General features: G+C 41.6%; 1 protein-coding gene and 1 pseudogene across 1 annotated transcript; both read right to left on the bottom strand.

The window, feature by feature from the left end:
* Positions 1–69: 69 nt before the first annotated feature.
* Positions 70–806, bottom strand: LOC118815165 (E3 ubiquitin/ISG15 ligase TRIM25-like). Its single transcript, XM_036581091.1, has one exon. The coding sequence runs from the start codon at positions 785–787 to the stop codon at positions 185–187; it is 603 nt and encodes a 200-aa protein (XP_036436984.1). The 5' UTR covers positions 788–806; the 3' UTR covers positions 70–184.
* A 4,438-nt stretch (positions 807–5,244) lies between these two features.
* Positions 5,245–9,926, bottom strand: LOC118815164 (annotated as a pseudogene).
* Positions 9,927–14,491: the final 4,565 nt, after the last annotated feature.

Here is a 14,491-nt window from a genome sequence, read left to right as displayed (position 1 = left end):
ACTCAAGTTACAAGATGAAAGCACAAAGTTACACCACTTCCTGATAAAATGAACACTTTCGCTTTTCATCAGCCATTTCAAAAGCATTCCTGCGAATTAAACAACTGAAACACATTTAAAGCGTCTTTGATTATTACCACTTACTCTAGTAAAACTGGATTACTATCAATTGATTTTAAAATATTCAATTTCTTACCTGTTTCTTTCTTCTCTCTGCTGCAGCTTCAACTGTATCGTGGCCTTTATGTTCATGCATCATGCACAAATAACAGATGCAGCTTTGGTCAGTACGGCAGTAGATCTCGATCAGTTTGTCATGTTGAGAGCAGATCTTCTCCTGCAGTCGTGTGGAGACTTTGACCAGCTTGTGTTTGATCAAGGCTGGAATTTCCAGATGAGGTTTAAGATGAGTTTCACAAAGAGACACTACACACATGAAACAGGACTTGATGGCTTTGCGTTTCCTCCCAGTGCAGAAATCACACTCCACATCTCCAGGTCCAGCGTAACAGTGAGCAGGAGGAGCAGTGTGGAGTTCTGTCTTCTTCACTTTCTCCACCACTTCAGCCAGCATGTTGTTTCTGCGTAGAACAGGCCTCGGAATGAAGGTCTCCCTGCACTGGGGGCAGCTGTAGACCCCCCTCTGATCCTCCTGATCCCAGCAGCCATTAATACACATCACACAGAAACTGTGTCCACAGTGAATAGTCACTGGATCCTTCAGCAGATCCAGACAGACTGGACAGATGAACTGGTCCTGATCTACTGAAATACTGGCCTCTGCCATTTTCCTGCACTCACAGTCTGAGAGAGAGAGGGAGAAAGAGAGAGAGAGCAGCTCTCCAAGATCAGTTTCACTTTCTCTGAATGACTAGGAGGGACTTCCTGCTTCTGTGTTTGTTAAAAGTGTTGCAAAGAGACAGCGCAGATGGAGAGAGAGAGGAAAAATAAGATGAGAGCGAGATCAGTGGACGACACTGGGACAGAAATTTAAATGAATGTGGATTTGGCCCTTAAAACTAATGTATTAAATGGACTCCAGCTTGTAGGAGTAACACAGTCTCTGTGCAGATCCTCTGAGTGCAGCGTCCTCTACAGAAGCTGTTCTCAGTAATGAGCTACAATACTCCACTCATACTTAATAAAGTAACTGATAATAAAGTACATAGTCATTCTTAAAATATTGATTTATCCCATCTTAATGTTTTTTCAGTCAAACTATACTTCTACATTTAAATATTTAGACTTTTTATACTTGTCATAAAGTACTTGTAGTTTTAAGGCTATCCCTGTGTTTCTTCTTCTGCAGATGCTACAATATATTGCTTAAATATATCTAATTTTACTCAGACGTTAGTATAACAAGGTTCTTTCATGGAACTTTATGGCTTCGTGCGTAGGCCCCCATTTCAGTTCCTATTTTCATCTTGCCCTCACTCAATTCAACTCACCACTCAGATGTCCATCACACCTGTATTACACAAATGTCCACTTGCAGCAGAAGGAAAGGAGAGGACAGTGAGAGACAAATTATTCGAACAGAACGCACTCCCCCTCGACCAGTTGGCCTCAGTGAGCTCACTGGATAGCCATGCAAACTTTGCGATGGAAAATGTTTTTAAGAAATTTAAATATACATAATGTGTGTGTGAATAACTGCTTTGTCTCTCTGTAAACTTGGAGTAGGACCGTGCTGCAGTGCCTTTGTTGTTGTTCTTGTTAGGTCATGTAGCCTTTAGCATGCTATGCTATGCTTTATGGCTAATGATTTTGAAATGTGAAGTGTTTTTAAATAGTTTATTGTCATGGCTTAGAAACAGCTTTGTCCACCATTATTTTGGGATTTGAAAAGGGAATTGTGTCAGGTCGCAATAATTTCTGGGCAAGTTCTGCTGTTGAACTTGACGCTGGTGTTCGCTCGATCCCTCAACCCTCTGAGGGCTCATCTAACAGCCTTCGGTTCAGCTAATAAAGCAATAGAACAGCCCTTAGGATGGTGCTGGGGATTCCTCCGAGGAGAAATGGCAAGGCCGAGTGAATGAGGGCTTGTTAATACCTGTGTTGAAACGGGGGTAGGTGTAGAGTTTGTGGCCGTGTAGCTTTACTCCTTACTGTATTGTTTTGACACATGGCTTTGGAACGTTGGTAACGTTATTTCTCAGCTGTATTACTGTGTTTGTTGTTCTTCAAGTTTGTCTCCTATCAGCTCCAAGACTTCATTTGCTTAACTTTCTTGCCTTTTCAACATGGATAATCCTGTGGTAAGCCTTGCTGCTTGTGGTCAGACTCCTGCCCAGCAAAAACCCATTTGATTTTTCGAAATCGTCTCAGCAAATATTCTGTCTGCTTCTTGTTCTCCTCTGCTCTAAGCAGAACTATGTCGACTTGTGTGATCATGGACACAATGATTGATTTGTATACCTGTTGCTATTACTGACAGTATGTTTTATCTGAATTGATCTAACATGAGAAAGCTGCTAAGAGTGACTGGGTCTGATCAGCAAGAACGATGAGTCAGCATACAGAGAGGAGGTGCAGTGGCTAATGGACTGGTGCAGAACCATCATCCTGTCTCTGAATGTGGACAAAACTGAGGAGCTGGCTCTGCTGCGGAAGTTCCTCGGCGTCCACATCACAGAGAACCTCACCTGTGTCCTTAACACCAACTCCATAGCATAGAGAGCCCAGCAGCGCCTCTACTTCCTGCAGAGACAAGAAAGCTCATCTCCCCCCCTCCCATCCTCACCATGTTCTACAGGGGGACTGTGGAGAGCATCTTGAGCAGCTGCATCATCACCTGGTTTGGGAATTGCACCGCAGACCGCAAGACCCTACAGAGTGTAGTGAGGACAGCTGAGAGGATCATCGGGGTCTTTCTCCCCTCCATCATGGACATCTACACCACACGCTGCATCCGCAAAGCCACCAGCATTGTGGACCCCATCCGTCCCTCACACAGACTTTTCTCACTGCTGTACCGTCTGGCAGAAGGTACCGGAGCATCCGTGCCATCACTGCCAGACTCTGCAACAGCTTTGTTCCTCAAGCAATCAGGTTTTTGAACTCACAAGGACTGAACTAAATCCCCCCCTCACACACATATTCTACACTCACACACACCTACACACCTCTTTTGATACTCTCACTCGAACGTACTTGCTCTATCTGGAACATTGCTGCCAACACTGTGTTCTACTAAAGTACTGTGCATTTCTACCTCAGTAACTGCTGTGCTCACATATATCATAATCTGACTGCGTATACCCATATCATAGTATGTTAAATATCTCTGCACCTTATTCCACTACCTCATGCTCAGAAATGAGTGCTGTGTCGGCGCTGCACTGTCCGGTCTGTTTACTGTGTCTAATGTCTGTTTTATTTATTGTATGTTTGTATTGTTTCTAGTTTAATGTTTGCACACTTACATCTGCACGTTTGCACTTTGTCTGTACTGTATTATTTTGTTCCATGTTGCACCATGTTGGTCCTGGAGGAACATAAGTTCGCTCCACTGTGTACTTGTACGCAGATGGAATGACAATAAAAGCTTCTTGACTTGACTTGATATTTTAGTAGCATCCACCAGAGGGCACCAGCTCTGCCTTATGGCTCTGAAAGAGATTTTATGATGCAGTTTCTGTAGGTCCAGCCTTCAAACATGTATAACACATATGCATTTTCTTACTGTTGTAGAAGTTGGTCCTTTTTTTTCTCTCATACAAACAACAAAACACATAGGAGATCAAATGTATTGTGCATCTTGATGTGTTTTTAGAGAATCTGTTTATCTTCTGAGGCACTCTTTTTTATAATGTGACAAACTGAATATATAAGTTCTCATATGTATTACACCACTAGCTATTATGCTGGGTAGGGCTCTGGTTAGTGATGTAGGCAAATTATCAATGTATGTACAGTCTTATCAGACGTCTTTACTGTATTTTTCAGGATTTAAACAGCAACATTCAGATCATCACAGAACAGTGGATGATGACAGGACCCCCTTCTGGATTCCAGACTGAGGAGGGAATAAATGGATTCATAAAGGTGATTAATGGGGCGATGAACTTATTTATGATACACTCTCAACACTTGATCTGTAGCTCCTGAAAAATCCACAGATACTGTATGTTTCACTGAACAGTTCAACAGTGATGTATCCCATAATGCTCTGAAACATGCCATGATGTAATGATGACATGTATAATCATTCAGATGAATATCTCTGAATATTCAGATGGAGGTAAAGCTCTATTGGAGCTGGATTAGTTTTACCAGAGGAGGTCCTGGAGTGTAGTGTGTGATCTGACTGGCTGATTCATTCAGGATAAGGCATCTCTGTAATTTCCCCAAAGGCTGTTAGTCTTTTCTTCAGGTCACAAAGGAAAAATGTGTTTTCTATTAGCCGCTTTTGCTGCTACGTTACTGTGATGTTGATTTGAACAGGACTGCTGTAACTGAAAGAGCTCAGAGTTCAGACAGTTATAGAAGGTAATTCACTCTGGAATTATTACTTAGCAGACGTGTAAAAACTACAGACACTGCAGATTCATACTGGATTAGAATCACAGATCTCGGCGGTGATCACTCAGATTTTACCTTTACATTTACAGCGTTTAGCAGGCGCTCTTATCCAGAGCGACTTACAAAAAGTGCTTTGTCTATCTAGAGAAAGTATCTTTGCTAGTTACCAATGGGTAAGAGAGAAGCTGGTCCTGAGCTCAGATACTGCTAGAAAATAAAGCTGAAAGGTTAAACACAGCGCAGTGCGATACAATACATTTCAATAAGTGCAGTACAATACATTAAAATGAATGCTTAACTCAGTGCTCATTTAAGTGCTGTATAAGGAGACGTGTCTTCAGTCTGCGTTTGAAGACCCCGAGAGCCTCTGCTGTTTGGACAGCCAGTGGGAATTCATCCCACCACCTGGACTGCAGGACAGTGAAGTCTTGATGCTTGTCTTCCGCGCATCTTGAAGGATGGCGGGTCGAGCTGAGCTGTACTCGAGGCTCGAAGGGCTTGTGCTGCAGTTCGAGTTTTGACCATTGCCATCAAGTAGGGAGGGGCTGGTCCATTTTTGGCTTTGTAGGCATCAGGGTTTTAAATCTGATGCAGCTACAGGAAGCCAGTGAAGGGAGCGCAGCAGTGGGGTGACATGGCTGAACTTGACGAGCCGTGCTGCTGCATTCTGGATGAGTTCGAGATTACAGCACCTCCCCAGATAAAACTATTCCAGCTCAAACAGGGCTTAAGACAGGACTGACAGCTGATGGAAGAGATTATAATAGTAGTGGAGCCTAAAAGTGTGAAATAGATGTTCAATCGAAGACTTGATTAAATTTATAATATAACTGCAGCAAATATTAAAAGTCTAAATCTCAAAAATATCATAGTACCAAATCTAGATATTTCATTTTCATTGAACAACATAAAACGACCTTCATTCATTATCTATGTTTCATTACTGAGTCACACAGTTTAACTGATGAATTCATACCAACTCTAAACCCAGCGTAGAGCAGCTGAGTGAATGTGGTGTGGACTGTGTGTAGGAGGGTCATTGTGTCAGAGACGCTGTAGAAGGACAGAGTTCCTGCACTGTGATCCACATACACTCCTATTCTGGAGGATGATGGAGCTGAGAGCTCAGTCTTAATGCTGTTGTGACAGAAAGTGAGAGTGTCAGAACAGTCCAGACTCCAGGACTGATTGTTGAATCCAAACCTGCTCTCATTACCCGTCCTTTCCTGCTGATCCCTTCATACGACACTGATATGGACACCCAACCGAGGAGCGAGACCCAGCAGCTCCATTCGACCTCCCAGTAACAGCGTCCACTCACACTCTCCTTACACAACACCTGCCAACAGTAGTCAAAACTCTCTGGATGGTCAGAGTGACTCTGCTCTCCTCCTCTGTACTTCACCACTCTGTTCTGCTCAGACAGTCTGAGTTGATGATTTACAGTGTTGGGATCCAGAGTCAGTCGACAGAAATCTAAAATAATGAAGAAAGAAAAACGTTAGGTTTTTATTCAAAATTGTACTTTAAGAAACATAAACTGTCTGTAGTGAATAATGACGTTTTCTCTCCTCACACATTTCTGTATTTAACAGTTTAGAGGCGACACAATCTCTACCATTCATATACAAACATATTCAGAGTTAAATCATACAATATTTATGTATTTGTGTATTTGTGTATTTGTGTGTACGTGTGTGTGTGTGTGTGTGTGTGTGTGTGTGAGTGTGTGTGTGTGTGTGTGTGTGTGTGTGTGTGTGTGTGTGTGTTGTTCATACACTGTAGAAAATCTTCTCTGGTTTTTGGCTCTGAGGATAAGATGGTCTGAACTGCTGCAGCTGTGGAGACACACAAACACACTGATTGAACAGAATGAATGAAGGAAACTCAAACACTCGCTCAGAAAGACAGAAGCAGCTAAAAGACACACAGCACAGTCTCCATGTTTAAATCAGATCAGTTTGGGTTTCACACAGGATTCAATTATTCTAGTGTGTGTTTGTGTGTGAGTGTGTGTGTGTGTGTAGTGTGTGTGTTTGTGTCTGTGTGTGTATCTGTGTGTGTGAGTGTGTGTGTGTTTGTGTGTGAGTGTGTGTGTGTGTGTGTGTGTTTGTGTGTGTGTGTGTGAGTGTGTGTTTGTGTGTGTGTGTGAGTGCGTGTCTGTGTGTGTGTGTGTTTGTGTGTGTGTGTGTGTGTGAGTGTGTGTGTGTGTGTAGTGTGTGTGTTTGTGTGTGTGTGTGTATCTGTGTGTGTGTGTGTGTATCTGTGTGTGTGAGTGTGTGTGTGTTTGTGTGTGAGTGTGTGTGTGTTTGTGTGTGTGTGTATTGTGTATCTGTGTGTGTGTGTTTGTGTGTGTGTGTGTATCTGTGTGTGTGTGAGTGTGTGTGTGTGTGAGTGTGTGTGTGTGTGTGTGTGTGTTTGTGTGTGTGTGTGTGTGTGTGTTTGTGTGTGTGTGTATCTGTGTGTGTGTGTTTGTGTGTGTGTTTGTGTGTGTGTGTATCTGTGTGTGTGTGAGTGTGTGTGTGTGTGTGAGTGTGTGTGTGTGTGTAAGTGTGTGTGTGTGTGTGTGAGAGTGTGTATATGTGTGTGTGAGAGTGTGTGTGTGTGTATGTGAGTGTGTGCGAGTGTGTGTGTGTGTGTGTGTGTGTGTGTGAGTGTGTGTGTGTGTGTGAGTGTGTGTGTGTGTGTGTGTGTTGTTCTTACACTGTAGAAAATCTTCTCTGGTTTTTGGCTCTGAGGATAAGATGGTCTGAACTGCTGCAGCTGTGGAGACACACAAACACACTGATTGAACAGAATGAATGAAGGAAACTCAAACACTCGCTCAGAAAGACAGAAGCAGCTAAAAGACACACAGCACAGTCTCCATGTTTAAATCAGATCAGTTTGGGTTTCACACAGGATTCAGTTACTCTTTACCTTTTATTGAGTTACTGTGTTACTCTGACTGTCTCAACATTTAGGCAATAAAATAACAGTAATAATATTCAGAATAACATTCAGTTGTACAACAACCACAAACCCAACATGTAAGTCTGAACAAAGACCAACTGTTTGAACATGCATACAGACAATATACACAATATACACAATATACACACACAGTGAACTGAAAAATGTAAATGTAATATTTTTTATCATTATCACTTTAATGAATAACATTTCTGAGTGAACAGCTAAAGGAGAGAGCAGCCCCCCCCCTCTAGTTCAGTGAGGCAGGTGGGTGTTGGATAAATATGCTAGTGCTACACTACACTGAATAAGCTAAGAGAGAGGAGGATGTTGTGAGTTGTGGTAAATAATCTGTACAGAATCAGTATAATTACTGAACTTGCTGATAAAGTGAGTCAATTTTGTGAATTTGTATTTAATTTACTGTTGAATTAAAGATTTCTGTCCTTCTGTTTCCCAGCAGAAGCTCCTCTTACCATGTGGAGAGACTTTACTGAACTCCTCCTTGCAGAATTCCTCTAGTCTCTCTTTCAGATCAGAGAGAGATTTCCTCACTCCATCAAATGAGGGATGTTGATGGACAGTGATGCTGGAGGAGTCCTCACATCCAGAAGAGACATTAAGAGACTGGAAACCCTACAGAGAGATGTATTTGTTGCAGCTTTACAGAGCATTTAGACCAATTTTAGAGCCTCTCTGAGGAGCAGGTTCCTCTGTAGGTGAGTGATGGTTACCTGGAGGAAATGGATGTGATCCTCTGTGACTGAAAGCTGCTCCAGCTCAGTGTTTCTCCTCTTTAGATCATCAATCTCCTGCTGCAGGTTCTTCAGGAGGTCTCCAGTTTGTCTCAGCTGGTTCTTCTCCTGAGTTCTGATCAGCTTTGTTACTTCAGAGCGCTTTTTCTCAATGGAGCGGATCAGCTTAGTAAAGATCCTCTCACTGTCCTCCACTGCTGCCTGTGCAGAGCGCTGTTAGGACACAGACACACAAGATGGAGCTCCATTTAAACATCAGCGTCTAACACTGGGCTCCTCACTCTCTGACTGGAGGAGAGTCTGAGTGAGCTGTGAAATAGCTGCTCCAGCAGATCTCTGCCCACTACTCACCTTAAGAGTGACCACAGCCTGTTTCAGCTCCCGCAGCTTCTTCTCTTTCTGCTGGAGTCTCTGCCGGGATTTCCTCTGAACCTTCATTAGCTCATTCTGAGAAATTAATCATATTATAAAATAAACATTTGAAAATTAAAGGCAGTAAAAGACCTTATAGACTATATTATTCTACACAGTTTGAGACTCTCTTACACGCACATTATCTAAACTGCTTATCCTTTTGAGTCACAGACAGCCGAGCAGTCAATTGGTGGAAGGCAGGAAACACCCTGGGCTGGTCGCCAGTCCATCACAGGGCAGACAGAAAGACACACAGACATATACATTCTCAAACACATTTAGATCTAGGGTAAATTTAAATTTAGTTTCCAGTTGGCCTGACTCCATGTCTTTGGAATGTGGGAGGAGACTGAAGCACCTGGACAAAACCCATGCTGGTATGGGGAGAACATGCAAATACCACATGGTCATGCCATTTTTTGAGACTGTGTGCACTTTAATCTGCAGACAGGCTAGAAGACGGGCGTTGGCTGGTAAAATGTTCAGACTGCTATGACTAGTTTTGTAGTTTTGTGGAGAAAGAAAGTAATTTACCACTTTCTTATCCACAAAACACACAAACTGTTAGAAATTATTCCCATGAATTTAATAATGAAATAATTTTCGTCATATGGGAGCAAATTAATTATTGTAGTATGAAAACAGAATTAATTGAATTGATTATTAAAGATTTCTGTTTCTCACCTGCTTTTCAAATCTCTCTGCTACAGCAGCAACTGTATCGTGGCCTTTGTGTTTATGCATCATACACAAATAACAGATGCAGCTTTGGTCAGTACGGCAGTAGATCTCCATCAGTTTGTCATGTTGTGAGCAGATTCTTTCTTGTAGTCGTGTGGAGGCTTTGACCAGCTTGTGCTTCTTAAATGTTGGAGACTGATAGTGAGGTTTAAGATGAGCTTCACAGTAAGACGCCAGACACACCAAACAGGACTTGACGGCTTTGCGTTTTCTCCCAGTGCAGAAATCACACTCCACATCTCCAGGTCCAGCGTAACAGTGAGCAGGAGGAACAGCTTGGAGTTCTGTCTTCTTCAGTTTCTCCAACATTTCAGCCATCATGTTGTTTCTGCGTAGAACAGGCCTCGGAGTGAAGGTCTCTCTGCACTGGGGGCAGCTGTAGACCCCCCTCTGATCTTCTTCATTCCAGTGTTTATTAATACACACCATACAGTAACTGTGTCCACAGTGAATAGTCACTGGATCCTTCAGCAGATCCAGACAGACTGGACAGCTGAACTGGTCCTGATCTACTGAAATACTGGCCATTTTCCTGAACTCGCAGCCTGAGAGAGAGAGAGAGAGAGAGAGAGAGAGAGAGATAGAGAGCAGCACTTGGAAGTCAGTTTCACTTCCTCACTTTCTCTCTCACTTTTAAACTGAGGAGGAGGGACTTTCTGCTTTTGTGTTAAAGACTCTCATAGAGAGTGAGGAGAGGAGGAGACAAAAAGAAATGAGGAAAGAGAGGAGAGACAGGAAGGTGGTTGTTCTAGTGGTGGTGGACATGCCGTGGCTAGTATTCGGGGGGGGAGACGCTGGTTATTCACAGCAACTGAAATTCCATCTCAAATATTCCTAAAAAGTCTTTGTCATGCTTTAATATTTGTTTTCACATCAACACTACATACATCAATTTAATATAAAAAGAATAATATCAATTAAATATAATTCATATAAAAACCACTTGTTGTTATACTCACCCATAACATATTCTGTCGCATTAAGTAAAACGATAAAGTGTGACAACATTTAAGCCTTCAGAGGAGCAAAGACTGAGAGTCCTGTTCTCATTCAGCACTGATCATTTGTTGTCAGCTCTCCAATGAACTGGTCAGACAGTTCATGAGGGCAGAATACAGTCCAATTAGTTAAGAGTACCCAGCGGTGGAGCCAGTGGCGGCTGTAAGATTGGGCCTAGTGGACCCACCAGTGATGCTTGACTGATCAAATTTAGTTTTAGTATGAAAGTTTTATGAATAAATAAACTAAAAACACCAAAAAAAGAACATCTGAATTTCCATTTTAACACTGACCAATAAAAATCTCAGTTAAACAAATAACTATAACTGTGAGGGGTTTGCTGAGCTTTACTGTCTCCTGAGCCACCAACTCAATCTCAGAGACCCAGCTACAGCCTTCAGAGCTGAATCTCAGAGCTTTTCATCACTCTGATAAGAGACGTATGAGGTTAAGGAGTCCTGAATTATCAGTTATACTTTCAGCATTTCAGAGATAAATGTGAGGACGACTGTTGTGTGGATGTGAATGGAGCTGAATGGAGCTACAAATGGTTAAATTGAAAAATTAAACACCTTCCTGGACATTTCTGTGAGAACTTCCTTCAATTTAGGAAAGTAGAAAGATGTGTTATATTAAAAAGTCAAATCTTTCTGTTTTTCTACAGCAAATAGTTTCTGGTCTGTATGATTGTTAGCATTGCTACTACTGAGGCACTGACTGTTCAGTGACATCCTGAACATGCAGAAAGCACTGACAGCGATCAGCCATGGGAGGTCATGCATTGCTTAGATTTTATCACAGGGAAAGGGTGTTCTTGGGAACACATTGTTCCCAAGAACACCCTTTACCTGTGATACAGTACTGTGTTTATAAAATGGCAACCAACCTAAAATATGTTAAAATACATGATATTTTAGAAAATAATTTGTTATTATTAAAAATAATCGACATAAACAAGTGTTCTGCCGAGATATGTACTTCCTTTAGAGTACGGTATCATTGCCATACCATGGACTCTTGAATGAGGAGAACAGTCGGTCACCTATCACTGTACACTGCGGTCATTTTATGATCTTTTTAACTTTTTGTCATATAACAGTGAACATATCATAACAGTGCACTGTTTAATTCAAACACCTTTGTTTATAAGTACTTTTACCACCGAAAGTCTTATATAGCACCAATCCGGCAGCGCCTCTCTTCCCCTGCTGGAGCTGAATCTCAAATAACTCCCTGCTACCTACACAGTGCACTACGTAGGAATTTAAGTAGTGGCTCCTGCACCAAAACAATGCAGAATATAGCTAAGAAAACTAAGAAGCTAAGTAATAGTCATTTGGGGTTCATCCACATTCATACAGGGGTGTAAAGAATACTGAAAATCCCTACTGAAGTACAAGTACTGTAACTGTAGTGATAATTTACTCAAGTACAAGTAAAAGTATTAGTATGAGTAAATAAGTAGTTCATTAAAAAACTACTTAAGTACCGAGAAACTTAGTTACTTTTTCGTACTTCCGCTGTCACAACCTGAACATATTTCCGTTATTGGAAATAATCTGTACAGAAAAACACTACAGCTAAAGTTCTGAGAGCTGAGACTGATCACAGTCCGCTCTGCTAGAGCACATCTACACACCTTTCTGTGAGCTGAGTCAGGAACAAGGTTTACATTACACTGCATGAGTTTCATGGTTAGATAATTATATAAGACGTCCTAGTTTATCTGTTTCCATTAAAGTATTTCAGAATCCCTGAAAGACTGTGCAGAGGATATGACTGTTTAATTAAGTTCATTATAGAGAAACTGAGTCAAATTATGAGTAGTTTGCTTCATTTATAATGTAATTTTAGTCCAGCTAAACAGCTACACAGCCTCTCACAGTTAAAAACAAACACCAAGGCAGAGAGAGAGAGAGAGAGAGAGAGAGAGAGAAAGAAAGAGAGAGGGGTGGGGGGTGGGGTCAGATCAGGCCAGTCGACAGCGCGACAGAATCACTGTCCAGAGTTTACAAAGATCCTGTACTAGATTTTTTAGCCGTTCATGACCGTTTATCTCCACAACAGCAGCTAAACGAGGCTGTATATAGGGGTAAACTGTGGGCGACACCTGTTAACTAAAGTATCTGACAGACACTGTAATAAAATATACGCAGCAGATTTTTGGTTTAATAAACAGAATCATTATAAAAGACAGAAGAAACCCGTGAACACGGTACCTGCTCAGCTCAGCTAGCTCGGTTAGCGCTGCCTCAGTCCAGTCGAGCTGTGAGAGCGGATCTCAGCAGGTTTCGTGTTCGGCCGTTGATAATGACGCCGTTTTCTTTAGTTCATGTTAAATGAACACAGATGACCGTTTGGATGGTCTGTTCCTCCTGTGTGCTGGTCCAGTTCTCCTCTGTCTTTCTCCACTAAACTGGACATCTCTGTAGTGTTTGTCCTGTCGGAGCTGCTGTTTTTTTGATTGGTGAACGTTTAAAATTTAACCGCACTTCGTTCATAATAGCGTTTGTTCTGATTCGCTCGTCATCTATTTTCACTCTGTAACGTTATGAAAATTAAAGTAGCGAAGTAAAAGTATTAAATTAAAAATGAACTCAAGTAAGAGTAAAAGTACTATTAATTAATTCTACTCAAAAAATACCGTTACAGGGAAAACTACTCAAGTACAGTAACGAGAGTAAATGTAATTCTGCATTCATACTCGACAAACAGCCACTATTTAGGTTGCAGACGCTAGAATTTCAAAATTTACATAGCACACTATTTTACGGAGCCCCGCTGGTGACATATAAATAAAAATAAGTAATGGCCACGACTTAATCATCACATTCCCACACCTTACTAAGTCATGGCCACGACTTAATCATCACATTCCCACGCCTTACTACGTCGTGGCCATGCATTAGGATCTTGTTCCCACATGTTAATAAGGCGTGGCCACGCATTATCTCTATTTATACACAATGTCACCAGCGGGGCTCCGTACTATTTAGCGATGCAGTATAGCGCCGTTTGGGATTCATCCTGGGTTTGATGCTCCTGACTGTAACACGGACATTTGAAGCATGTAAGTCATACAAGTGACATTCTTTACGATTATTTTGCTGTTTTACAGTGAATCATATCATAATTGCTTGATTGAGTTGTTTAGCATGTTAGCTATCTTTAGCCGGTTAGCTGGCTGACCAGCCTAATTCTAGTCAAGGAAATAAGTTTATACAAATCTTAACCCATTCATTTTGGACTCAGGAGCGCCCCCTAGTGTTAGAGAAACCTGGGAGACATTACATGGTGGTAAATCTCCTCTCTACAAGTTCTCTGGCCAGGTGCCTCTCATGGTTCACTACTCAAAGCTCTTAAACACAGTTCACATTAGTGACATCTGGTGGCCTGTAGGATGAAGAGCAGCTATTAGTTCAATGCATGTTGGTGGACGTCACAGATATACATCTACATGCTGCTTGGGTTTGTATCTATGGCTCTATAGCTTTACTCCCTGTACTGCTTTGACACGTAGTTTGGAGCTTTGGTAACATTATTTCTCAGCTGTATTCTTGCCTTGAGTTTGTCTCCTAGCATCTTCTGGTTTCTGTCCTTTTTAACATGGATAATCCTGTGGTAAACCTGTCTGCCTGTGTCCTGACCCATGACCAGTTCAATGACCACTGGATATTTTAAAAACAAACTGACTCAGCAAATATTCTGTCTGCCTCTCTTTCCTCACAAGTAGAACCATGTTGACTTCTGTGATCATGAAAAAAACTCATGATACACATGATTGGTCTGTTTACCTAAAGCTGTTATTAAGAGTTTGTATTTATCTGTAAAGATCTAACATGATTAAACTTACTGCGATCAGTGACTGATGTTTTAGATCCATCCACCAGAGGGCGCCATCTCTCCTTAAAACTCTCTAAAAGTGATCATGTGATCCAGTCATTTATAACACATAATAAGGTTTCAAAGTGTTGTAGTTGTTTGTCCTTTTGAACTTTATCCCTCACACCGTCCTGCCCAAACAACCAAACATACAGCTGATCAAATATATTATGCATCATGACGTCTTTTAGGAGAGTCTGTTTATCTTTTGAACCCAGTCA

Source organism: Colossoma macropomum, unplaced genomic scaffold (genome assembly GCF_904425465.1).
Source record: "Colossoma macropomum unplaced genomic scaffold, Colossoma_macropomum, whole genome shotgun sequence".
NCBI lineage: Eukaryota > Metazoa > Chordata > Actinopteri > Characiformes > Serrasalmidae > Colossoma > Colossoma macropomum.
This window is presented reverse-complemented; position numbering and strand designations above follow the sequence as displayed.